This window comes from Eschrichtius robustus, chromosome 4, assembly GCF_028021215.1.
Source record: "Eschrichtius robustus isolate mEscRob2 chromosome 4, mEscRob2.pri, whole genome shotgun sequence".
Taxonomy (NCBI): Eukaryota; Metazoa; Chordata; class Mammalia; order Artiodactyla; family Eschrichtiidae; genus Eschrichtius; species Eschrichtius robustus.
In genome coordinates this window covers 125316062-125340228 of record NC_090827.1, presented here as the reverse complement: position 1 = coordinate 125340228, position 24167 = coordinate 125316062, and the positions used below count along the sequence as shown (strand labels likewise).

At 36.8% G+C, this 24167-nt stretch overlaps 1 protein-coding gene across 9 annotated transcripts in view; it reads right to left on the bottom strand.

Moving 5' to 3' along the window:
* ANK2 (ankyrin 2) overlaps positions 1-24167 on the bottom strand; it is a 347463-nt gene that overhangs the window by 239877 nt on the left and 83419 nt on the right. For 5 of the 9 annotated variants that reach the window (XM_068543337.1, XM_068543338.1, XM_068543336.1 and 2 more), the window contains exon 1: positions 9808-10154. The exons of 2 other annotated variants lie outside the window; for them this stretch is intronic. In XM_068543337.1, the coding sequence (XP_068399438.1) occupies positions 9808-9942 (135 nt within the window). In that variant the 5' untranslated portion in view covers positions 9943-10154. Of the gene's footprint in view, positions 1-9807; positions 10160-24167 lie in introns of those variants that run through there. 2 more of the 9 variants (XM_068543341.1, XM_068543334.1) reach the window with 2 other exon arrangements.

The window sequence follows — 24167 nt, the reverse complement described above, 5'->3', positions numbered from 1 at the left end:
TCGGCCTCTAAGAACATAAAGCAGTGGTTATCATACAATAACGCACTTAAGGGTTACTTAGAGATCATGCTTAATCTGTTAAATAAATATTCTCAGCTCCCACCTCAGAGATTCTAATTCTGGAGGTCTGGAGTAGGGCTCAGCAAGCTACATCACTTTAAAACACCCCAGGTGATTCTTCTGATGTGGGCAGTTCATGGAACACACTTTGGAAGGTGATGACATAAGGGATTAACTAGACCTTTCATTCTATGTATTTATTACACAACCCAAAAACACTTTATCCCTGATGTCATCCTCAATCATTTAGGCAGTCAGAATGTATGATGTAAGAATGCATAAGAAGCTGAATATGATAAGCCAGTTTTTAAAGAAATAATTATGTATTATAGACATATGGACAATTCTGTGAAACATACACCTTACTAACAGAAAACTGTTGAATGTCCTTTACTTCTGAAAAAGGAGTTTTTCCTTCTGTAAATCTAAAGAAAAAATTATATGTGACGACCAGTGGTTTTCAAAAAGAAAAGAGCCACAAATTTTCCTATGTACTTCTCTGTTTTACTAGATGTCTTAGTACATGCTTTCTAACTAATTTTCTTCAGAAGGCTAACAATCCAGAAAGATATGATTCTAAAATAGCAAATCTGAGGAGACTTCAACTGTAGTTTTAACACATTATTTCTGCCTGGAGTGATCTTTTCCGTGATAAAGTGAGAATTCCTCATTAGACAAATTAACAATCTTAGATATTTAATTTTAAGTACATGATGTGTTTATTTAATAGAGTTGTTATACTAGATAGAGAAAGTGCTACGGTATCAAGTAGAACATAAGATTATACTTCAAAGCCCCCTTTTGAAACTCATTGATAACTGAGGTAGGTAAAGAGTACAAAAAAAACCAAATTTTAAAATAGTATGTCAGCAACATTTATAATTCATCAAAAACACTGTTTCAACTCACAGTCTCTACTGTTCAACACCTGGCTTTCACATAGCTTTTAGATACGATTCATTAGCTCAAAGATGCCGTTGAAATGATTATACTTTCGATGATCGTTGTAGTATTTTTACACCTTATAAGCAAATTTTAAAGAAAGGTACAAAACAGTTTTACTATAGTCACATAAGCCCATACAAATATGACGTGAATGTAAGCTTTGAAAAGTCAAGCTCTTAAAAGTCTGACAATCAAATGTAATATAATATGCCCCAAATTTCAAAGAGAAGCCTTTAAACGAAAATGAAGGAACCAGTAGCTATTTCTTATGGCAAAATAAATTTTAAGTTTCACCCATTAAGAGGGCATTCCATCCAAAGCAGCAACTGAAAGTGGGTAAGAAACAGCAGATGTCTGTGTGGGAAGGAAGCAAACTATGGTTGAAAAGACAGCTCTCTCTCCACAGAGTATTCTCAGCTCCACCATACATGTGACCCTGAAAAAGCCACTGTATATCCAGTAGAACCAATGTTATTAAATACAGAAGAAAGACTTAAAATTATTACATAGTTCAAATTATGTTTGGTTTGGATGAACCTCATTATAAGAAAAATATAATGGACATAGTATTAGATATTGATTGTTTATATTATAATAATAATTCCTCTTATCACAGTGTAATATTTCACTGAAAGGCATCTATTGCATTTTATGTACAATTTCATATAGAGATTGCATAATAATTCAAGGAATTATTACAGTAAATATGTTTTATACAATTAATATTTCACAGCAGTAATGTGTGTGTACTTGCAGTAGGGTACGTTTTTTGTTTTCAGCAGAAGGTTATAATTAAATCTTCTTAGTTTTAATTCTTAGTTTTTCCAGGTTCCTTAAATATTTTTAGAAATGTCTTTTGTATCTCTATCACTTTTTCAATTTTCACAGCCTTTGGTTTCATCTGGAGGCTTGTCACCTGCAGCTGGAAAGTGCCCACAACTAGATTCGCTATCTTGGGTGGTTTCTTAGTCATTAATTTATTCAAGTTTTCCAAAAATATTTATTGAGCATCTGTTAGGTACTAGGTGCTTGGTTAGGCACTGCAAAGAGAGTGGAGCTTCTGATACGCAAACCACAACCTAATTGGTTCTCCTAAAACAGCCTTTGTCAGTGGTCTTTCAGTAGAACAGAGTCCAAATTCTGAAGCTTGGCGTATGAAGCTCTTGATAGTCTGATCCCATTTATATTAACCAAATTTCATGAATTCCACACGTGTCCAAACAAGCGAGGTGTTACAGCCATGGGGATTCATACACTGCTTCTCTCATTCTAATGTTACTATTGACTCCAAGACTGAGCTTGTGATCTGCTCATAATGCTTCAAGATTTGACTTTTCTGTAACCCTCTGAGACTGAGTTGTCATTCTTAGGTATTCCACAATACACTGTGCTTTCTCACCACACTGTAACGCCATATTGGGACTCCTGCTTTGTCCATCCTTGGATTACGCTCCTTCAAGCCAAAATTGCATGTCTTGTTCATCTTGGTAAGCCCAGTGCCTGGCACTTAATAAATGCTCAATAAATGCTTACTGAATGTGCCTTCTTCCCAACAGGAACCAAGATTGTACTCTGCTTCCAAGATCTACTGTAAGCTAGCACATCTATACAATGGAATACTACTCGGCCATCAAAAAAGGAATTAAATTTTGCCATTTGCAGCAACCTGGACGGACTTTAAGGGTAATATGCTAAGTGAAATAAGTCAGACAGAAAAAGACAAATACTGTATGATATCACTTATATGCGGAATCTAAAAAATACAACAAACTAGTGAGTATAACAAAAAAGAAACAGACTCACAGATATAGAGAACAAATTAGTCATTACCAGTGGTGGGGGAGAGCAAATTAGGGGTGGGCATTAAGAGGTGCAAACCACTACATGTAAAATAAGTAAGCTACAAGGATATATTATATAGCACAGGGAATATAGCCAATATTTTATAACTATAAATCGAGTATAACCTTTAAGAATTGTGAATCACTAACTATGTCGTATACTTGAAACTTATATAATATTGTACACCAACTCTACTGCAATAAAAAAATTTAAAAATAAAATTTTTAAAAATCTACTACAGGCTCCAACTTCTCCATTAGCAGAATGGATGTTCAAAATATTTAACAGCTGGTACAGTTCACACACCAGCCAATCACAATGGACATTGTCTGTAGCACTAGAGGAAGGTGGTCCTGGAGGCCCCCAGCTAGTCCGGGCATCATTCCTCTATTTGTTCATTTTGGGGTTGGAAGTGGACGGGGGAATCCTGAGGATGGGCTCCAGGTAGCCACAGTAGAAGAAGCAGCTTGGTGGGCTCATAGAAGCGGCTATTTAATTAGTCTGCATGGAATCATTTCAAAGTATAAACAATTGGTACAGCTGTTCTGCTCTATACTAGCTGAATCTCAGCCCTGTCCATGAGACATTCCCAAAACAGTATGATCTGTACTGTTCCTCTTCTTCCTTGTCATCTTTTAGGTACTCATTTCATCACTTACACTGCCACCTACTCTCCTATTGACTTTAATAGTTAATTGATTACATGTGGATAAGTCCTGCTTCTAAGACTAGATTGAAAGTTCCTAGACGACAGAAGCCATATCTTAGCTTCTTTCAATGTTTATCTTTAAATAAATTATCCAAAAGTTACATAACCATGCTCTATATCATTTCATATTTTTAAAAATGCTTTACCAGAATGATTTTCATCATACTCTTGGACCTTTTTAGGGTTAATAACAAAACTATAGGAAGAAAGTTTTCTTATAACAGTTATAAAAAAGGCTACCAAAGATAATGTTCACTATATCATTTAAAGTCTCTTATTTCTATCCTCTTAGAACTCAAAATTGAAGAAAAGTTTAACTCTCTTGACATACTGTGTGCTTCATAGATAAGGAACCATCTCTCTTTCTTTCACACACACACACACCGTGAGCACACACACACACACACACACCACTCCACCTTAGTAAATAGCACCATCTTGTACCCAGTTGCTTAAGCCAATAACCCCTTCTCTTTCATTCAAGAGCCAAAACAATCCTTCAATAAAAACAAAAATACATCCGGAATCTGATCACTTCTCTCACCACCACTATTAACACCCTAATTTAATCCTACATCATCGTTCACCTCAGGGGTTTCTGGGACAGCTTAAGTTGGCCTCCGTTGGTGGAATGTACAATCCATTCTCCACCAAGCAGAGATAGAGACACAGAGAAAGAGAGAGATAGAGACAGAGGCACAGAGAGGGAGGGAGGAGGAGAAAGCTCACTCGAGAAAGATCTTTTGAAGCATAAATGAGGTTCTCCTATTTCTCTAAAACCCTCCAGAGGTTTCCCACTGTACTCTGAATGAAATCCAAAGTCCTTTACCAAGGCCCACTACATTTAGAAAGAAATCTAAACTTCTGCCAAGGTAGGCCTGTGCCTGCCTCTCAGACCTCATTGCCAGCCCCTTTCTTCTCTGTTCGCAGTGCTGCAGCCATGCTGCCTTTTTGTCCCTTGGACTCACCCAGCACATTCCTACCTCAGCCGGGCAGCACGCTGCCCCCACCTCCCTATGCAAGTTTAATGTTTGTCTCCCCCTACTCTGTCTCATCCACATATGGCCAGGATTTAGATCGATACCTAGCTCAATAAATATTTGCTGATTGACTTACTACCTCTTGATTCAGCACAGCAGAAAAGTACTGAATTGTTTTCACAAAAACACCAGAATTCAATGCCCATGGGCTACGGTCACAAGAAAATGTATACAATAACAAGAAGGCTGAAATAAAGAAGATCAAATTTTTTTTTACTATAACTGAAAAAATGTTTAAATAAATGAAACAAGAAAATAAAAATCTCTGAGAAAAAACTGCTAAAACGAGGAGGATAACAATTTAAAAGTCATCTAGGACAGATAATCTAGGTAATATTTGTGATGAAGCATCACATTTATGGTTTTGCTCTTGGGACAAAGCAAATTAATCTGATATGGTAAAGAAACTACAGTGAATATATGTCCATGCCACTCTCTCACTTTGTCACAGCTTACCCTTCCCCCTCCCCATATGCTCATATATACACTACCAAACGTAAAATAGATAGCTAGTGGGAAGCAGCCGCATAGCACAGGGAGATCAGCTCGGTGTTTTGTGACCACCTAGAGGGGTGAGATAGGGAGGGTGGGAGGGAGGGAGATGCAAGAGGGAAGAGATATGGGAACATATGTATATGTATAACTGATTCACTTTGTTATAAAGCAGAAACTAACACACCATTGTAAAGCAATTATACTCCAATAAAGATGTTAAAAAAAAAGAAGAAACTACGGTGAAAAGTACATGATCTCAATGCAAGACAAATATAAAGAACACTTAGAACAATTTGCAAATCTATGAATGATGCCATGACAAAAATACAAGCCAAGAAGAACAAGAAAAGAAGATCTATTCCTGACGCTGTTCTAGTCTGCACTTTACCAAAGCACGGTCAAGAAGCCGTCTCTCTGGAGCCCGCTTAGCCCTTGCATGGCTTTGCGGACTCATGTCCCAGACAGAGCTCCCCTAAGAATCCAGGACAAACTCTATAAAGCATCTCTGAGAGCTTCTTCTTTCATAAGTAAAACTGGAATATATATACCCATCATCTGTAAAAAGGAAAAGGAAAAGGTATCTGAGAGATCATGCAGTTTTCCCTTCTGTGATCAACAGAAATATTTAGAAATATCACTAGGACTTACTCTGAATAAGAATTTTAGTACAGCTGAATTTTGTTCTCAACTCTCTACTACCCCACATGCTTCCTCTTTTTGGAACTGTCAAGCTGATTGTGATAATAGCAGATCTTGGAGTCCTTTAAGGACTAATGTAAGAGGCAACCACATTTCAGAGGAAAACCCTAAGATAGGCTCATGAGCCTTATATCTTCATTAGGAAGGCAGACATTTTTTCTCAGTAGATTTGGAATAAGGTCTCTCTGGAAGTAGAGCTCTCTCGTGCCCTTAAAGTTTGAGTGAAGGGAGGGATGAACTTGGGAATACTCACAACATAGGGGCTGGAGTCCAGTGCAGTTCTTTATCTGTGGTCGGGGGTGAGAGTCTGCCCAGAAGGTTTGCCTACCCTTTTTCTCCATGCAAATATCTCCCTGCCACTAGAGTCCTGGCTGCACTAGCAAAATGAAAAAGAGACACTGTAACTAGTTTGAAATGTATTTCCAAATTGCTTTCCAAATATTTAGAAAAATTTACAGCATACCCTGGAATGTCTACCAGTCTCAACACACTCTTCTAAGACTGAATATTATTTTATTTTATATCTTTGTTAACAGACAGAATATTTTATTATTGTTTTAATGTATATCTTACAAAATAGGAAAAGAATACTAAAATTAATATTTAGTGACTGAAAAATTTAGCAATCGAAAATTTAATAATAGAAAAATTTAGTAATTGTTGGAAAACAGCCAGGTCGATTTGTTGCCCTGCTGCCTAAGGCTGCGTTTGCTCTGCAACCAACAGAGCTGAGGAGCAGCAACAGAGACCATGTGCCCACAAAGTCTATAATATCCACTCTCGGACCCATTACAGAAAGAGTTTGCTGGACTTGGCTCTGGAATTTAAGTATTAATTTGAATACACATTATAAAATATTATTTGTCCAGTTATAGAACTTTAAAATTTTGTGGCATATTAGCTATTCATCATTTTTGCTATAATCTTTTTTTTTTAAAATATTGATTTATTTATTTATTTATTTTGGTTGTGCCAGGCCTTAGTGGCGGCAGGCGGGCTCCTTAGTTGCGGCTCCAGGATTCCTTAGTTTTGGCTCCCCGGCTCCTTAGTTGCGGAACACGGGCTCTTTAGCTGTGGCATGCGAACTCTTAGTTGCGGCATGCATGTGGGATCTAGTTCCCTGACCAGGGATCGAACCCGGGCCCCCTGCATTGGGAGTGCAGAGTGTTATCCACTGTGCCACCAGGGAAGTCCCGCTATAATCTTTTAAAACTTAGGAAATTATTATATTGCCACAATAATCTTTAGGTTCATTTTCTACTTTTTTGTGGTATAATTTCTGGGTTTAATTATGTAACATATCTGGAAATAATTATGGTCTCATTTTTTTTATCTTATAAAAAATGTATAAGCCTATTAAGTGGAATTTCAAATATGCACATACTATAATATTGTTCTAGAAGAAATTATTTTTGTTCGCTTACTTTCAACAATTCCTGGTAACTGATTTATTCCTCATTGCTATATTTATATATACAAACAAATGTCAGACTATTCAAAATTCTAAATAAAACTTATAGAAAAGAATGAAGTATTAATTTACAGAAAGCCCAGCAGTTTTAGAACTTTAAATTTATATTTTTTCCCATGAGTTTAGTTCCGATTATGAATAAACCTGGAAATTTATTTAGTTGAAATTTTTGTCTCTCAAACACAATAAACTCTATGAAATATTTCTCAGTTAATTTCCAGAAGAAAAAAAAAGTGCTGAGGACCTCTGTTTCTGTTTTTTCCCCCAAAAAAAGATTATTATAAAAATAAAAGTTAGTAAGTTCTGAACCTCTTAACTTAATCATTAATAATGACAAGCATGAATGATGAAAAGGGACTAATTATGAAATGTATCTAGATGATGTATGGAGTGAGTGGCTTCAGTCTTACAGTACCCATTTAAAAGTAAAGAAAGACGATAGAGTTCTTAAATTTGGGAAACTTAAAGCTAGATAGAACCACATATTTTGCTTGTCATCTTTGGTATTAGCTTTTTTTGCCCATGTCTAAAGTGGTGAAATCCTGAGTAAAATATCATTTCAGAAAGTAGACAACAGGTGCATTTCCACTTCTACCATACCTTTCCATGTCACAACAATCATTATATGCTTCTGTCCATAAAATCTTTGACAGAAGAGATTATTCAATGATCAGCAGGTTATATTATTTAATTCAGAGAAATCAGATTGTAGTGATTTTTAAAATATCAACTCAAATTTTTTTCAGGGCTAATATCTATATTAAAATGGATAGGAGGATTTCAACAGGGGAATGATATCGCTATTGATTATTTCTTCTTAAAAAGTTTTTAATCATTTTCTGAACTCGAAAGTTTTGAATGAATTTCATATTTCAGCCCTTGGATCTCAAAATCATGCTAAATCTTGCTCTTCTTTACCTAAAAGAACCTATCAGTGCATCAAAATATCATCACTTCTGTTCGCTACGTTTTAAAAATAGGCTTTTATATTTAATTTTTAAAGTACCTCTAATTTATTTTCATGCTTTACATTTTTCTTAATGGTTTTTAAGAGGTGAAAACAGGGAATACAACTTGTGTAACTTAAAAATATTGAGGGAGTTATTAACTAACATTTTAAAGAATGGTCTCAATGTTAAATTAATGAAAAAAATTCCTAGAAACTACCTTTTAAGCAAGGTAGTCACTTCTTGGAGAATATATTCATATATTGCAACTAAGCAAGCTTGTAGAGCTACTAAACAGTTACCGAAAAGTTCACCTTTTTTCGCCCCTTCAGTCCAGAAATAGCACTCGAAGTGGCCGCTCAGAAATTCCGAATGATGCTCCTGTTGGATGTGGATAATTTAAACCATAAACCATAACCCAGAATGAGAACTGCAACAGCCCCTGGTCACAAACCTGGGCGGTGCGGTTGTTAAGGCAGGTGTGCCCCCCTCCCCACCCTTTTGCTTAATCTCTTGCCTGGGGTGGCTTCTTTCCAATTCGGGAAGCACCGTCCTCATTTGCACTACAGTGCTGACAGACTTTCTTTTCACTGCAGCTATCTGCAAACACTGGCTCTGCACGTTGTTTTTACTGATAAGTTCTTAGTTTCTCTTTCAGTTTCACTGTGGTCTGACAGAATTTCAATGCTACGAAATTGTGAAATTCATCCAGGTCAGAGTAAAAGCCAAAGACAGTAGGGAGTCACCTCAAAGTCCTCACTCCTGGAAATATCGGGCACACACTTCAAAGTACAGAGTATGTTTCTTTGATTCAGAAATCTTCCTTATCTTAGTTTCATGGCTACGCTCTGAAATACATGACTTGCAATAAGGTCAAATTCCTGCATCTGACAGATGAAAGGTAAACTTTATCCTCCAGCAAATAGGAAAATCAAAATATTTCAGAAAGATTTTTGGCCCTCCCCCCCCCCAAAAAAATCACAATAAGCCTTTGTAATTATTTTAAGAAACATACCATGACTATGAATTATTAAAGTCTGAAAGTCAACTTAGATATTTGATGGCTCGACTTTTAGGCCTCTGCACAAAATATTATCATCATAATCAGAACAGTATTTAAAGGGCTTTTCACTGACGTTAGTTAAATATTAGAAGAAAAACGCCTTTATAGGTTGAAACTGGGAAGTTAGTACGTGCTTTTTAATCCTAATGAAAAATGAACTATGAATATATAAACAGGCAAAATAATTTAACAGCCTGAATGTAAGTGAATCTCTGCAATATTGCTGCAAGTCACTCCATAATAAAATATATGTTCAGCTTTGGACAAAACTTTAAATTAAAGAGACGGCATCCTTGCTTATTCCCAACTGTCAGTTCACAGCTAAAGCCAGCTCAGAAGGAATAAACGTGAACATTGCGGAACACGAAGAGGAAACAGCAGCAGGCCACTGAATCAGAGGCAGTCAGCTGGTTTGATCACATTGGTTTTATTCTGTCAACTTCCTTCCAGGAAGTTTGGAGTTTTAACCAATGAGGTCCAGTGTTGATTCTCGGGCCACCATCCTCCTCTCCTCCAGCCTGTGACTTAGAACTTACCCGCACCCCAAGTTCTTCGGTGTCCTCGCTGTTACAGCCATAGTAGTCTGGGGTTTTGTCCAACTCCTGCAAGTGTCCCTGTGCTCTTACACTCTTATCCGCATGACAAGACGGGCAGAGAGCTGCATTACCCATCTCAGTTCTACGGTTCCTGCTGTCAGTGGGGCCGTCCTTGCCCTCTGTGCTCTGTCCAGGGCTCCCAGGGGGATACTAACGTGGACGATTCATCAGACGATCCTTGGCTCCTCTGCTCAATTCCCCTACACGCCCCTCACCAGTTCTCCCCATCTGCTGGCCGGCTTGCTGGTGTCAGAGAGAACTCAAAACCCGAGCAACTGCAGGCTGCCTTCAGTGACCATTTCCAATTCAGGCTCTGCCAGTCTATTTTTACACCTACCAGGCCAGCTATGCATGTCAATGGAGTGAGGGGGGGCGAGGCCAAGGGGGAGCAGGGGAGGGGGCAGTGTTGTTTTGTTTTTCACCATGCAAGCAGCCTCCTTTACACATGGACTGAAGTTCCTGCTGTGTAAAATGTCTCTACATAGGAGAATTTTTGCATTACTCAATGAATGTCTTTGATTTTCCCCCTCTCGGTCTTCCTATTCACACAGAACACGAAAGTTGCTAACGACCTCGCTTCACCAGCATAACAGGTAAACATTACTTTTGTAATTGCTTAAACCAAGAAGGATTCACTTGGCTAACAGATTTTTTTTTTTCATAATCATTTACAAAAAACAATTAGCCATCCTTACAGCATTTACAATTCACTGGAAACACATCAATCAAAATGGCTCATTTTACACCAGTATGGATGTTTTAAATTTAATAAGTTATCCACAGTTTTTCATTATTCATGAGTGTTCCAGTAAGAACAAACATTTTGCTTCATTTATAATTCTTTTTAATTTTTGCTATTTTGAAAATGTTTCCCTCTGCTTTATAATAGATAATCAAGAATGGCTTTCAAGGGGAGGGGGGAGAAAAAAAGAATAGCTTTCAATATGATACATACTATCTTTGAAACCATATTACAGATTTTGGAAGAAATTGTTTCCCACTGAGATGAGCATAGCAAACACACCATAGATTTTTTTTTAACATCTTCATTGGAGTATAATTGCTTTACATTGTTGTGTTAGTTGCTGCTGTATAACAAAGTGAATCAGCTATACGTATACATATATCCCCATATCTCCTCCCTCTTGGGTCTCCCTCCCACCCTCTCTATCCCACCCCTCTAGGGGGTCACAAAGCACCGAGCTGATCTCCCTGTGCTATGCAGCTGCTTCCCACTAGCTATCTATTTTACATTTGGTAGTGTATATATGTCAATGCCACTATCTCACTTCGTCCCAGCTTACCCTTCCCTCTCCCCACACCATAGATTTTTGAAGCCAATTATGATATTTTTAAAAATCAAGACTTTGTTATAGACTATTATGGGTTGAACTTCATTCCCCCATTGAATTTCCTCTACAACATTATATATCTAATTATTTTAATAGTCCTGTCCTTCCTCATTTGTTATTTGTTTTGTGTGTGCATATTTTCTCTTCCAAATAGGTTTTAAACTCTTCACTGGTAGGGTCCAGACTTGATTATTGTATCATCCATCCATATGCTACATATTACATATTAAATGTTTAAGAAATGTACTGAAATGAAAGTGATCATTTGGGGAAAACAGGAAGTAGAAGATATCAATACTTAGGAATTAACCACGTTACATTTGATAGAACTCACTTTTCAATTTGTCATTTTTTGAAAAAAGTAAAAATGCTTTGTCATTTTTTCGTTAAAAACAGCATTCCTGAAATACTCTATCACTCTATATTGCTGTCCAAAGCCCTATGAACTCAAATCTGCGATTGGCACTTTTGGATTGTTGATTTCCACAAGAGCCCCACAATGCTTTTTTTACCAATCCTGTTTTGAATAAGTCTTTATCCCAGAGTTCACGAGCCTAGGGTATGTTACTAAATATTGGAGCCCTACACTTCAGTATCTGAGAGGCATTATCGGCATTCAGTGAAATTATTTTTACCTTTCAGCTATAGGTGAAGATATTGTTTAAACCTTTCTAAAAAAATTAATTGACTGAACCACAATATTAGGACAACAATGGAGGGGTGGAGATGATTTCTCCATTCATGTTAAAGAGGAGCATAATCTAAACATTTAAGATATTAAAGATTTGGGTGAAAGTATTAAAAAAGACGGAGCTTCAATATCAGTAACAAGATTAGACTGGTAGCTGAGATGTATCAAGCAAAGCCTTCCAAGTTGCCTGAATTATTCTTATATAGACTAAACTAATGATTTTGTATAATGTGGTAATTTTTCATCGAACGTTCCATATACTTTGAACCATGTACTGTAGGAATTAAGTAAGCTATGATGTTTAATGATGTGGTTACAAACTCTACCAAAAGGATATGTTTTAATTTTTCCTATCTTCTCTAGAAGAAGGTTCATAAAGCCTTATAATGCCTTACAAAGTCTCAAGACAGCTGCTTCTTCTTGAATATATATGAACTATTTTATTCAAAATAGAAATCAATATTTCACCAACCGTTTACATTTATGCACATTTAGAATTAGTAAGTGGACTATTTTTAAAGCAAGAAATTTAATATTTAACAGCCTTTTGATATAAAATCATGCAACTTAAAAATTGGAAGCAAATCCTGAAAATTCTCTCTAGCCTCCTCCCCTCACTGAGCTGTATCTATACATATAAAAGAAATATTTAACCACTCTGGATTGGGAAAGATGTTCCTAGGTGCTTCATAAATACTTTTACAGTGCTTTAACAGCATGAATTGTTTCCTGGCATGTTTCTGTCACGTTAATACATTACCCATTCTACCACTGTGTCTTTTGCTTCTCTTTCAGCCAAGCATGCATCTCCCTTCCTCTACCAGTACAAGTTCACTTTTTCAAAACTCATTTTAAAATTCACCTTCGCCTGGAAGTCTTAATGACACCTATGTTAGTCTTTTAATTTGTTCTATCTTTTTGAATAAAGTTGAGACTACTATCAGCTCTTGTCTTTTTACATCAAATGCCTCATCTCTCTCACTGACCTTCTCACAGAAGTAAAACACACACAGGAGTATTAAATGTTTGTTAAGTAAATGAATAAAAGGGAGCCCCAAATAGGAGCACAATTCATAATATCAATATTTAACTGGACTACACTGACCTAAACGTCTCCTTTTACACATTAACAGTAACAGATTTGAAAATTATAAACATTTTAAGCATAACAAATCTTTAATTTTGTTTCCAGATTTGCAATAAATACCCTTTTTAGTGTTTGGAAAAATATTAACATTGTTTGGGGTGTATTTTCCTAGAAAATAATTTGTAGTGCTTTGTTACAAGAGAAAAAAAAGTCTAAAAGTACACTGAATTATAAACCAACAAAGAAACATGTTGACAACTCTTAGAAGATACTTTTTCTAAGTGACTAGCGATCAGTCTTCTACCCTTCTCTCCCTTCATCCCAGGGAAATCTTCTCATTCTTTCCCTAGTAGAGAAACTTCATGCTTGTTGAAGATAATATCCATGCTCCTATCGTTTGGGCTGCCCAAAATACACCCCATAGTGGTACCAAAATCTCACTGCTAAAGGTGAATGCCTGAAGAATGGGCAAAGGAAAGACAGGTACGCACCACTTGTGCTCCTGTGATTGCTGAAATTTTCTAATTTCTGGCTGAACAGATTTAAATTATCGACCTGGAAGATATGATAGCTACGAAAACATAACTTGCAATGAACAGCTTTCACGTTTGTGATCACGCCGAACTTTCCCAATGGTCTGATGCTTTCAGCCTGATCAAAACCAAGGAGGAGAAGGGTCCACAGAAGAGGATATTACTTCAGAAGTTAAAACATTTCCAGTTTCACTCCTAGTGTTTAACTAAGAGTGGCGCCTGACAGGTTTGTCACAAAGGCTTGGGTGATGTGACAGCCTATATACCTAACATCGTGTCACATAGAAGGCAAGATTAGCAAATACTGTGCAGCACCCATGTCTTAATAATGTGCCTGCAGACTACGGGGATCTCTGTGGACATAACAAGGGACATGTTTTCTGCCAGGGCAGAACAATGTCACCACTGTTTCTTAAAAATGCTTCAAAGTCATTAGGGCAAATTACTCAGAAAGCAAATATTTGCATGTTTGGCCACACTTGGAGCAGGGTACTTGAACTTAGTACACGATACAGAAAGTGAAATTCAAGACCCCCGTGCTGTGGCATATTTGCAATATCTTCTTAAATTCCCAAGCACTTTTACTGGTATTATTTCATCTGTATTGCTGTGTTTCAAATCCATCAAAAGAGAGAAGTGATTAAGGACTGAGAACAAAGGCCAGCTTCTCAGCTGTAATCTGAAAGTAGCTGCTAAGGTCCCTATGACAGCAAATCTGAAAACCATGCACTGCAGTTTTAAATTTCACCTCTTAAGTAAGAAGCAATGATTACAGAATCATCAGAAAACTAACACCTTGGAAAAGAAATAACTGTCACAGTTCTATAATTTAACCTAAAGAGTTAGATCACAGCTCCTGCAGAGGTGTGAAAAGACCTCTTAGCTAGGAGTAACTAATCCCCAATTTTGGTTCCACCACTAATTTACCTGTGTGGATGTGTGTAATCTTTATCAAATCTGGGCTTTCATTTTCTCTTTTTTAAAATAAGGGGGTTAGACTGAATGATTGCTAGATCCCTTCCAGCTCTGAAGTTCTTTACTTCTATGAAACAGAACTTGTTAACACTTGAACGTAACATCTAACACGAGGTGGTGGGTGTCTGAAGCTGACCATCTATTTAGTTCGTTAGCATGAAAGACAAACAAACAAAAAGGATAAGAAGTACTCAGTGTCTTGCATCATGGGTCCCTGTGCTAGGAGCTGACTATGATCCCTAGCATTTCCCTGGGAGACTCACAAGGAAAGATGAAAGGACCACAGTGTGAAATCCGACCAACTCTTTGTTGGGATCCGGAGCTCTTTTCCAGGATGTAGACTCTTTTGCTCTTGCCCCACCCTTCCTGAATATTAGCCCCACTGAAAAACTTCAAACATTTTGGAAACCACACCCTGCCAGTTTTCTACATCTCACAATTTGTAATAGAACTTTCACTCTGAATGGTCTCACTCACCAAAACGGACATGGTGGGACAGCTTTATAGGACTTCGTAGAACAAGTTTTTGCAAATCAACTGCAAACGCTAGTAGGGGTTTTATTCTCCTTCAAATATTTTGATTCGCTTGTTCTTAAAGGGCAAGTGCTATCATATTAAAAATACTGAAAAAAATATTTTGCCAAAAGTCTTTAAAGTGGCAAATCAGAAAGAAAAGTTCACTCAGAGTGACGGAAATTAATTTTTTCCTCTCTTCCAAGTTGTAAGGGTTGTTTAAGAGTATCCATCACACAGATGAAAAACATCAAGGTAGAGTCTCCCTTAATCTAAACTATCATGTACAAAATGCACTGTCCTAACATGGTATTCAGTTAACACTTTGTATTTTGCAGATCATTGTTAACATGTAAGATTTACGTTACCTTTGCTGAATTTAGAAATCTGCTTAGATTACAAAACATCTCTCCCTTTCCTCTTTTTTTCCTCATGGTAGTCATAATTCAAGCCTACCGTATCCATTCTGTACTTCCTGCTTAGTAGCAGAGTCCTGGGTATTCTGCCTAACCAAAACCTTACATTTCCTAGTCTGCACTTCAGATAAAGGTGCACATTAGGATTTAAGAAGAAGTGGGAAGAGAGTCCCAGGAAAGCTCTTTAATGGTGTGGTCCCTTTTGTCCTTCCCCCTTTCTCCTTCCCATTGCCTGGGATGTGGATATGATAGCTGGCACTCTAGCAGCCATTGGGACCATGAGGTGACCTTGAAGATGGAAAGCTATGCTAAAGACTGTGGAACAACAAGATAAAAGAAGTCTGGATCTATAAGAAGTTGAGGTTATATATTATAATCTCTAGGGTAGCCACTAAAATAAAAGAATATATAATTAAGAAATTCAAAGAAGAGGGAAAAAATGGAACAATAAAAAAATAGTTGATTAATCCAAAATAAGGCAAAGAAGAATAGGAAAAAGAATATAACAGGTGGGACCAATGGCATACAAATAGTAAAAAGGTGGCAATAAACTCAAATAAATCACAAGCCTAAATGGCTGCTGGAATCCAAGCTATCATACATACACACTGACCCAAGATGGGAAAATCTGAGCCTCAATAAGGATAATAAAAGCACTGGGTTGAAACTCAAAAAAACAAAAAAGACTGTTTTGGTCAAATGTATTTATCTGATTAAACTAATATTTCGTTACTCTTATTGTGTGCAAAATTCTCCATGCCCAACCACATGAAACCAAGGACAAGTTCTTCTAACTTTGGGAATCACTGACCTGTGGAAATAAAACTGGAACATTTTGTGCAACAACAGAGGCAGCATGTTATTTTCTCCCATGTCTGAGTACATCCAATATCATTTCTTTGGCTAAAAGTTAAATATGTAATGATTTTCACCAGTTGGATCTGTTATATAATTGATCAATCAGGAAAACTGTTGCATAATTTATAGACCTACACTAGATTCCCTATATTAACATGTGGCATAACTTTTCTAATTGAGGTCAGTACAAAGGAGTTTTACTGTTTATGCTGTACACAAATGAATCAAAATGAATATTGCCAAGCTATTTATGTGCCCACAAACATTAATTAACCAATTTAATTTTACATTCCTGCCAGCGATTATTTTCATTCCAGACTGCTGCCACTTGACTTCTAGTACATAAAGGAGGACATTCTTTAATAAACAGTGCTAACAACTTGAGAAGTTTTCTAAAGACTACTCCACACAATGCCCACTACAAAGTGGGCACTCAATAAATGTCGTGGACTGACATTAAAGAGACTATGAGGCAAGAAGTGTAGGGTGTGCAAAGCTAGCCATTTGACCAATTCTATGCCCTGTCATATTAAACTGGATTTTGAAACACAACATGAATAAAACAATTTAGCCATTGTGCACTCCTGCTTTCTCCAAAGAAAAATATGTGTGTACATAATACTCAGAAAAAGGTTAATTACTAAAGCAGGGGTTCCCAGCAAGCTTTGTTTATAGAGAGGGTCAAGCGACGAAAATAAAAAAAGAGGAAGAGGGCTCTATTACAATCTGGCTTTAATTGTTACCGTTTGAAACGCAAGTCAGTGTTTTAGTTCACTAACATTTCTTGTAAGTTTCTATCTGTAAACTAGGAAGACCGCTGATAGAAGTAATCTGAAAAGTACTCTGTTAAGGTGATTTTAAAATCAATGAATGGTGCATAGCACAACTGTGGATTAGTTAATGGGGAAAGTCTAGTGCTCAAAGGAACAACGTTCTCAGAGGCTGGGGAGAAAGCTGACCAGCTCTGCTCTGTATGTTGTGTGCCACAGTTGTCTAGACCCATCTATCAGAGAGGTCTCTGACACGCCACAGTGGTTAGACACAGGGCTTGAGCCTTAGGACAAGATAAACAGAAGAGCTGTACTAATGAGAATTTATAATCAACCTCTCCAAATAATGTTCTCCTATTAACCATATAGGGAACCCCACTACTAAGCTTAAATGAATTATCCATGACTGAGACTGGCAAATAAAAATTTACTAATCCTTTCTATACTTCTCAATTCTCACTTCACTCAGTATCTGGACAGTGTTTTCCTTTGATGGTTCACAGGCATTAAGCTACATGTATTTATATTCTCAGTTTGTACATTCACCTTAGAGGTTATAGAGAAATAGCAACTTTTCATCAACTTTGGGGGTTATGACATACAATATGACGGTTTAAATGTTTTGATACATTTGTCATTACTGCAAGAATTTCTTCAGTTGTAAAACAGAGCCCAGTTCAATGTAATCATATACTTACTGAAATATTTTAGTCTATTGGTCTCAAAGTATTTTAAAATAATATTTTCTAAACAAAATTAACGCACATGTATACACACACACACACCATTTGACATACACTGCCAGCTACTGATCAATCAAGAACAAATTCAAGTTCAAGCTAAGTATCTAATACTGGTTCAGCCTGAAGTAGATATGAGTGTTCATCAAAATTACCAATTAAACTGATTTATTATGAGGAAGATAACTGATATCCTCGTACTATATTAAAACATTGAATCACGTAGGTTCAACCAGTTGTGTTGCATTTACCTCAGTGCGTGATTGTAAACTACGGTATCACCAGTTTCTTTTAAACTGCATGTTAAGTGTGCATTTAATCAAGAATTAAAAGAACTAAAATTATAAAACGGTAGACCATATTGAATTTATTTCAAAGTCTGTGAAAACTTAGAGCACCAAAAGGAATCTGAATTGCATTGTCCAACTGATAATTAATTTGGGCTCTTTTTCAAGATCTCTCTAGAGCAAGTTTATTCTTTGTATCTTAAAGTATAAATAATTGTTTATAATCTTTCACTTATTATTCATACTGGAATAAATATCCTGATTATTATATATCACTTGTTCTCCCTGAAAAATGGGAGAAATTGTTCAAAAGTTTTTAATTATGCCCTAATTTTTTTGAAGACAGAATAATTTTATAGGCAATCAAAAATCGTGGTAATATAAAAATAAAAATATCATAAAATTCATATTGTTAATTCAATTCTTCTAAAATTGTGTCAGTGTGGTCTTATGTCCTCCGAGGTACAATGCTATTGGCCACATGTTGTTAAGGAATGAATACTGGACAGAGCACAGCCAGCTGCCATTTTGAAATTTGTTCTCATCTGTATAATAATGAGCTACAGTAAATAGACTCTTATGCTAATAGTTGTATGTGTTTAATCTTTAGAGTTATAAGTCTATAAATCATGCTATGAGGTCAGCAGATGATTTATCTTCTCTGCAGAAGATAAGGAAGAAGGGAAGGAGGAATGGAAGGAAAGAAGGAACATAAATATAATAAGAATACAGATCTGTTTCTAAACCTTAAGAGTTTTTTTTTTAAGAGGAGTTATTTTAAAAATCTTTTTAATAGAAATGTTTTTCCTTTTTACTAGACCTTTAAAGCTAGTATTTAAACATGTTCAGGGCTTTCCCAGGTCAGTAAACATCTCTCCTCTGAGCTACTGTTCTCCCCAAACCTGCTCCTGAGCCTGTCTTCTTCCACTCACCGACCAACACCCCTATACACACCTCGCTGCTGAAGCTGGAAATGTTCATGGTTGTGACATTCCCTTTTCCATACACCCAATCCTGAAGAGTCTACTTTTGTTCATCCGTTTGCCACTATGTTAGGTCAGGAATTCATCATTTCCTGGCTGATTTACTGTAACCATCTCCTAAATAGTTTCTTACTTCTAGCCTTGCTCTCTTCCAATCCATTCTCCACACCATAGTCAGAGTGATCTTTCCAAAGCTTAAACCTATTCAGGGCACTTCTTATAATCTTCACCATAAAAGAGAGAATCTTTAATGTGGCCTACAGAGTCCTGTAGTATCTGATCCCCTCCTCCTCTCATCTTAGCCTTTTCTCTTGTGATTTCTTCTGGACTTTTATAAACAACTAATATTCCATCTGGATCACCTCCCTCCCTCCCTCCATATTTACAAGACTTCTCTTGGAAGCCCTGCCTGGCCAGCAGTATTAAGAGCCTATTGTGAACACAGAGCCATCACAGTGATTGCTACACTGAACTGTAATCATCTTTTTCTACGCCTCTCTCCTTCACTAGAATATGAGCTCATTATATTTTATTTTTCTGTTTTGTCTTTAGTGCTTCTGATAATGCCTCTAATATAGCAGACACCCATAATTGATTACTGAATATATAAAAAATAAAAATCTTCCTTAACACATTTAAAATAAGATTGGTTTTTACAAACATTTATTTCATCATCCCATAAATATCTATTCAGCATGAAATGCCAGGCCGAAACATATCATTTAAATAAAAAGGCAAATGTGTAATATTTCTGATGTACACACAGAGGCAAATGTGTAATATTTCTGATGTACACACAGAAATGCTTCAACAAATCTCTGAGAATGGCAATCCACAGCAATCTATTCAATCACCAGTAAATGTTCCTTGGTTTTGTTCACATTACTATTCTGTCAGCTCTCATATGATTATTTTTTCAGATGTTTGATTTTGTCGTGAAATGGTCTAGGCACTGAACCTATTGGTAATCATCTGAATATGAGGAGGATTGAAAAGCACAAAAATACAAATGACCACAAAAGTAGCCACAAACCAGAAGATGGTTTAATGTAAGAGTAAGACAATTGATCACACCATGGATATTTCATCCATGCCTAAAACCAATGAAGAGTAATCACTGCTAATGCCAGAAAAATGCAATGAATACTCTTACAATGAATGTCTACACACACACACACACACACACACACACACACACACACATACTACTCTGTGGCTTGGCCACCATGGGCCTCTAATGTGTTACGTGTGGTGGAAACCCATTTTCATTCCATTCTTTCCACCTGGAGAACTGCTCTGTGATCTTTCATTATTGGCTCTTTTTTTATTGATGATGATAGATCATCAATAGATCCCTGCCCTTACTGTCACATATAATCCTCTTCACAGCCATCACCTCGGTACAGCCAGGACCTCTGACATTGCCTCCAATCTATGACACCCACTTCCTGCTCCTCTTTCCACTGTTTTTCTTTATTTCTTCACACATACCCTTACTTCTAATATGTCTTACTTTCAGTGCAAACACTAAGCTCTTGTAGACAACAACAAACAATACTATCACAAATTCATAAATACAAAAACACCTCACGGTGATCAGCCTACCGTAGGAATCATAGAAAAGATGTACATTTTCTACTTTTGTTCATGAAAAACAACCAGTTCAAGTGCTCAGGTGGAACTCTCCAATCTTTGCCACTATTAGACATCAGTCATCCAGATATATGGTAACTGCAGTAAATGTGCATCTTGAAGAAAGGAACACCATAAAAATTCAACTCTTGCCTTCTTTTTTTACGTCACGTCTAATGTTTGAAATTAGAATTCACAATTTCTAATTCCCTATGGTAATAACATTTATTTCTGACTTCATATTTTGATAACTCATAGGACTAATCAAATTTTAATAAACACATAGGTAATGTTCTATTTGGCTGACTAAGAAGCATGTTATGGTAACTTAATTTTTTTTTAACATCTTTATTGGAGTATAATTACTTTACAATGGTGTGTTAGTTTCTGCTTTATAACAAAGTGAATCAGTTATACATATACATATATCCCCATATCTCTTCCCTCTTGCATCTCCCTCCCTCCCACCCTCCCTATCCCACCCCTCTAGGTGGTCACAAAGCACCAAGCTGATCTCCCTGTGCTATGCGGCTGCTTCCCACTAGCTAGCTATTTTACATTTGGTAGTGTATATATGTCCATGCCATTCTCTCACTTCGTCCCAGCTTACCCTTCCCCCTCCCTGTATCCTCAAGTCCATTCTCTAGTAGGTCTGAGTCTTTATTCCCGTCTTGCCCCTAGGCTCTTCATGACCATTTTTTGGTTTGTTTTTTAGATTCCATATTATGTGTTAGCATACGGTATTTGTTTTTCTCTTTCTGACTTACTTCACTCTGTATGACAGACTCTAGGTCCATCCACCTCACTACAAATAACTCAATTTCGTTTCTTTTTATGGCCGAGTAATATTCCATTGTATATATGTGCCACATCTTCTTTATCCATTCATCTGTTGATGGACACTTAGGTTGCTTCCATGTCCTGGCTATTGTAAATAGAGCTGCAATGAACATTGTGGTACATGACTCTTTTTGAATTATGGTTTTCTCAGGGTATATGCCCAGTAGTGGGATTGCTGGGTCGTATGGTAGTTCTATTTTTAGTTTTTAAGGAACCTCTATACTGTTCTCCATAGTGGCTGTATCAATATACATTCCCACAAACAGTGCAAGAGGGTCCCCTTTTCTCCACACCCTCTCCAGCATTTATTGTTTGTAGATTTTTTGATGATGGTCATTCTGACTGGTGTGAGATGATACCTCATTGTAGTTTTGATTTGCATTTCTCTAATGATTAATGATGATAACTTAATTTTTATCCTAAATTCTTCCTAAAAAAGAATCACCAATAAGCGTGAATGTGGCTTCCATTAACCACTGACATTTTAAAATGTCAATTTTGCTAAAATGTTCTTTCTATTTTAATAACATTTGATTTTAGCCACCTTGGGGATCAAATGTTAAAACCACATCTTATAACTTTCCTTCTCTTTGCTCTGGAACCCAGAATAGTTCAGTTTATTATTAGCACACACTAAAATAAGGGAAGATCCGACCTCTCTATATTATAAAGATAATATACAGATCCTGGACCTCACTGTTAAGCAAAGCAGAAATGGCATTCAAAGACCTTTACGTGCTGCTCACCTTTTTGTGTTTGGAGTCAACAATACCCCAGTGGTCTTCCTTTTCCAGTTTGTTTTGTATTTATGTCCTTGGGTTCTCTCTGTGGTCCAGTGAAACAACTAATTTTCAAGAAATTTTAGAACTACCTGCATCTGCAATTTGATAAACTGACTTCAAATTAACCGACCATTTGATATTTTGGATCTATGAGACCTACATCATCTGTCCTCCACTCTTACAACAGATTCCTGTTGAAGACATCTAGGACTTAGACATCTGCTTTGAAGCTATTGTGATTGTTGGAGATGCGAGTCATACTTGAGCACTTGATCATTTTAACCATTATGTCCTTCTTCCTATAATCTTATTATTGAAGACCTTCATGTAGTGTAGACCACATTATGACTCTTAAGAGGCCCCTCTATCCTGTTTGCTTTGTTCCTGGAAGTGTTAGAAATATTTTTGTGTATCTTAGTGACATATATTCTACATCTCAGCTACTTTTCTCTCTAGCATTATAAGTAGAAGTACAGATACAAGTTGTCCAGAGCTTTCTCTTTCTTCCTTCTTAAACCTCACTTTTCCCACTTGACAAAAGGGGTTTATAATCATTTCTACCTCATGGTGTTGCTGAGAGATGAAATAAGTTTCTGCATCTTAAACGCTTAGCATAGTGCCTGGCACATAGCATTGTTCAGGAAATGTTAGCTACGATTAATTTTCCTGAGCTTGACTCTTCCTTGTTTGAATTGTACTTGTATCTATTTATCTGTTCTACAATTTAATTTAAAAGTACTACAAAATTAGATATTGTGTCATGGTACATACCAGCATGGTTTAAAGAAAAAGCATGAGCTTTGGAATTGGATATCTGGGATCTATTTGCTGTGAGATTTGGGGGCAAATGAATTAATCTTTCTAAACCTCATTTTCTGCACCTGAAAAATGAGGCTGAAAATATCTACCTCATTGTGATAATCAAATAACATAGTGAATAATTGTTATAAAAAAAAAAAAACAAGTACAGAACCTATATGGTCTATTTCCCTCTGCATCCCATCTGCTGCCACCATTCATCCTTAATTTCAGAATAAATGGGTCAGACTTCCTCAGGCTTCCACCTGGGGGTAGCGCACAATGAAGTCATCTTCAGGAAAAGTTCCTCTTTCTCCCCTGTCTCACCAACCATTTAGAAGCAAGTCCTTGTACCTTCACCTGTATCTAGGGGCAACCAATAATGATGTCACCCCAAAGTATAACTTCATTTTCCTCTACATGTTGTCACTGAAGAGGAGTAACCCTTCCTTCTAAATTTAGTCTGTGTGACCAAAGCTATAGTGCCTCTCTCTGGTTGGAGAGCTGCCGTGAAGAAGATTGTGGGTGGTACAACTTCCAAGGTACATTCACAACATTTTTCTTTCCCAATATCAAAGCTTTATCCCATAATCAATACCAGTGAGTGGTATCACGCTGGCCAAGAAGAGATGTTTGCTTGATTCCCAAGCTGCTGAAATTCCCCATTTCTATATTCCCCCTGCCCAATAAAAACCGCAATGTTGACTGCTTTCTACATTGTGGATGAGGTAATTATGTGATAACATGCCTGGCATACCTGGCTGGGCCCAGTCTCTGCAACTATTTGGGTCTAATGTCAGATCCCAAATGCACCCATCCATCTCCTGAGCTATGTCTGTCTGAGACAGCGCCATCAGGCCTCAGGCTAGAGTTGCAAGGTATACAAAGTAGTGCTGTGAAATGATTCTATACTTTAAATTTTGATACTTTTTAAGTTACAAAATTTGTTTTCCATTTCACATACTTATGACAAAGATCCTTTCTTTTGTTGATTCTTATTAAAATGATCATTCCCTTAAGTACACTTGAAGTACATACTACAG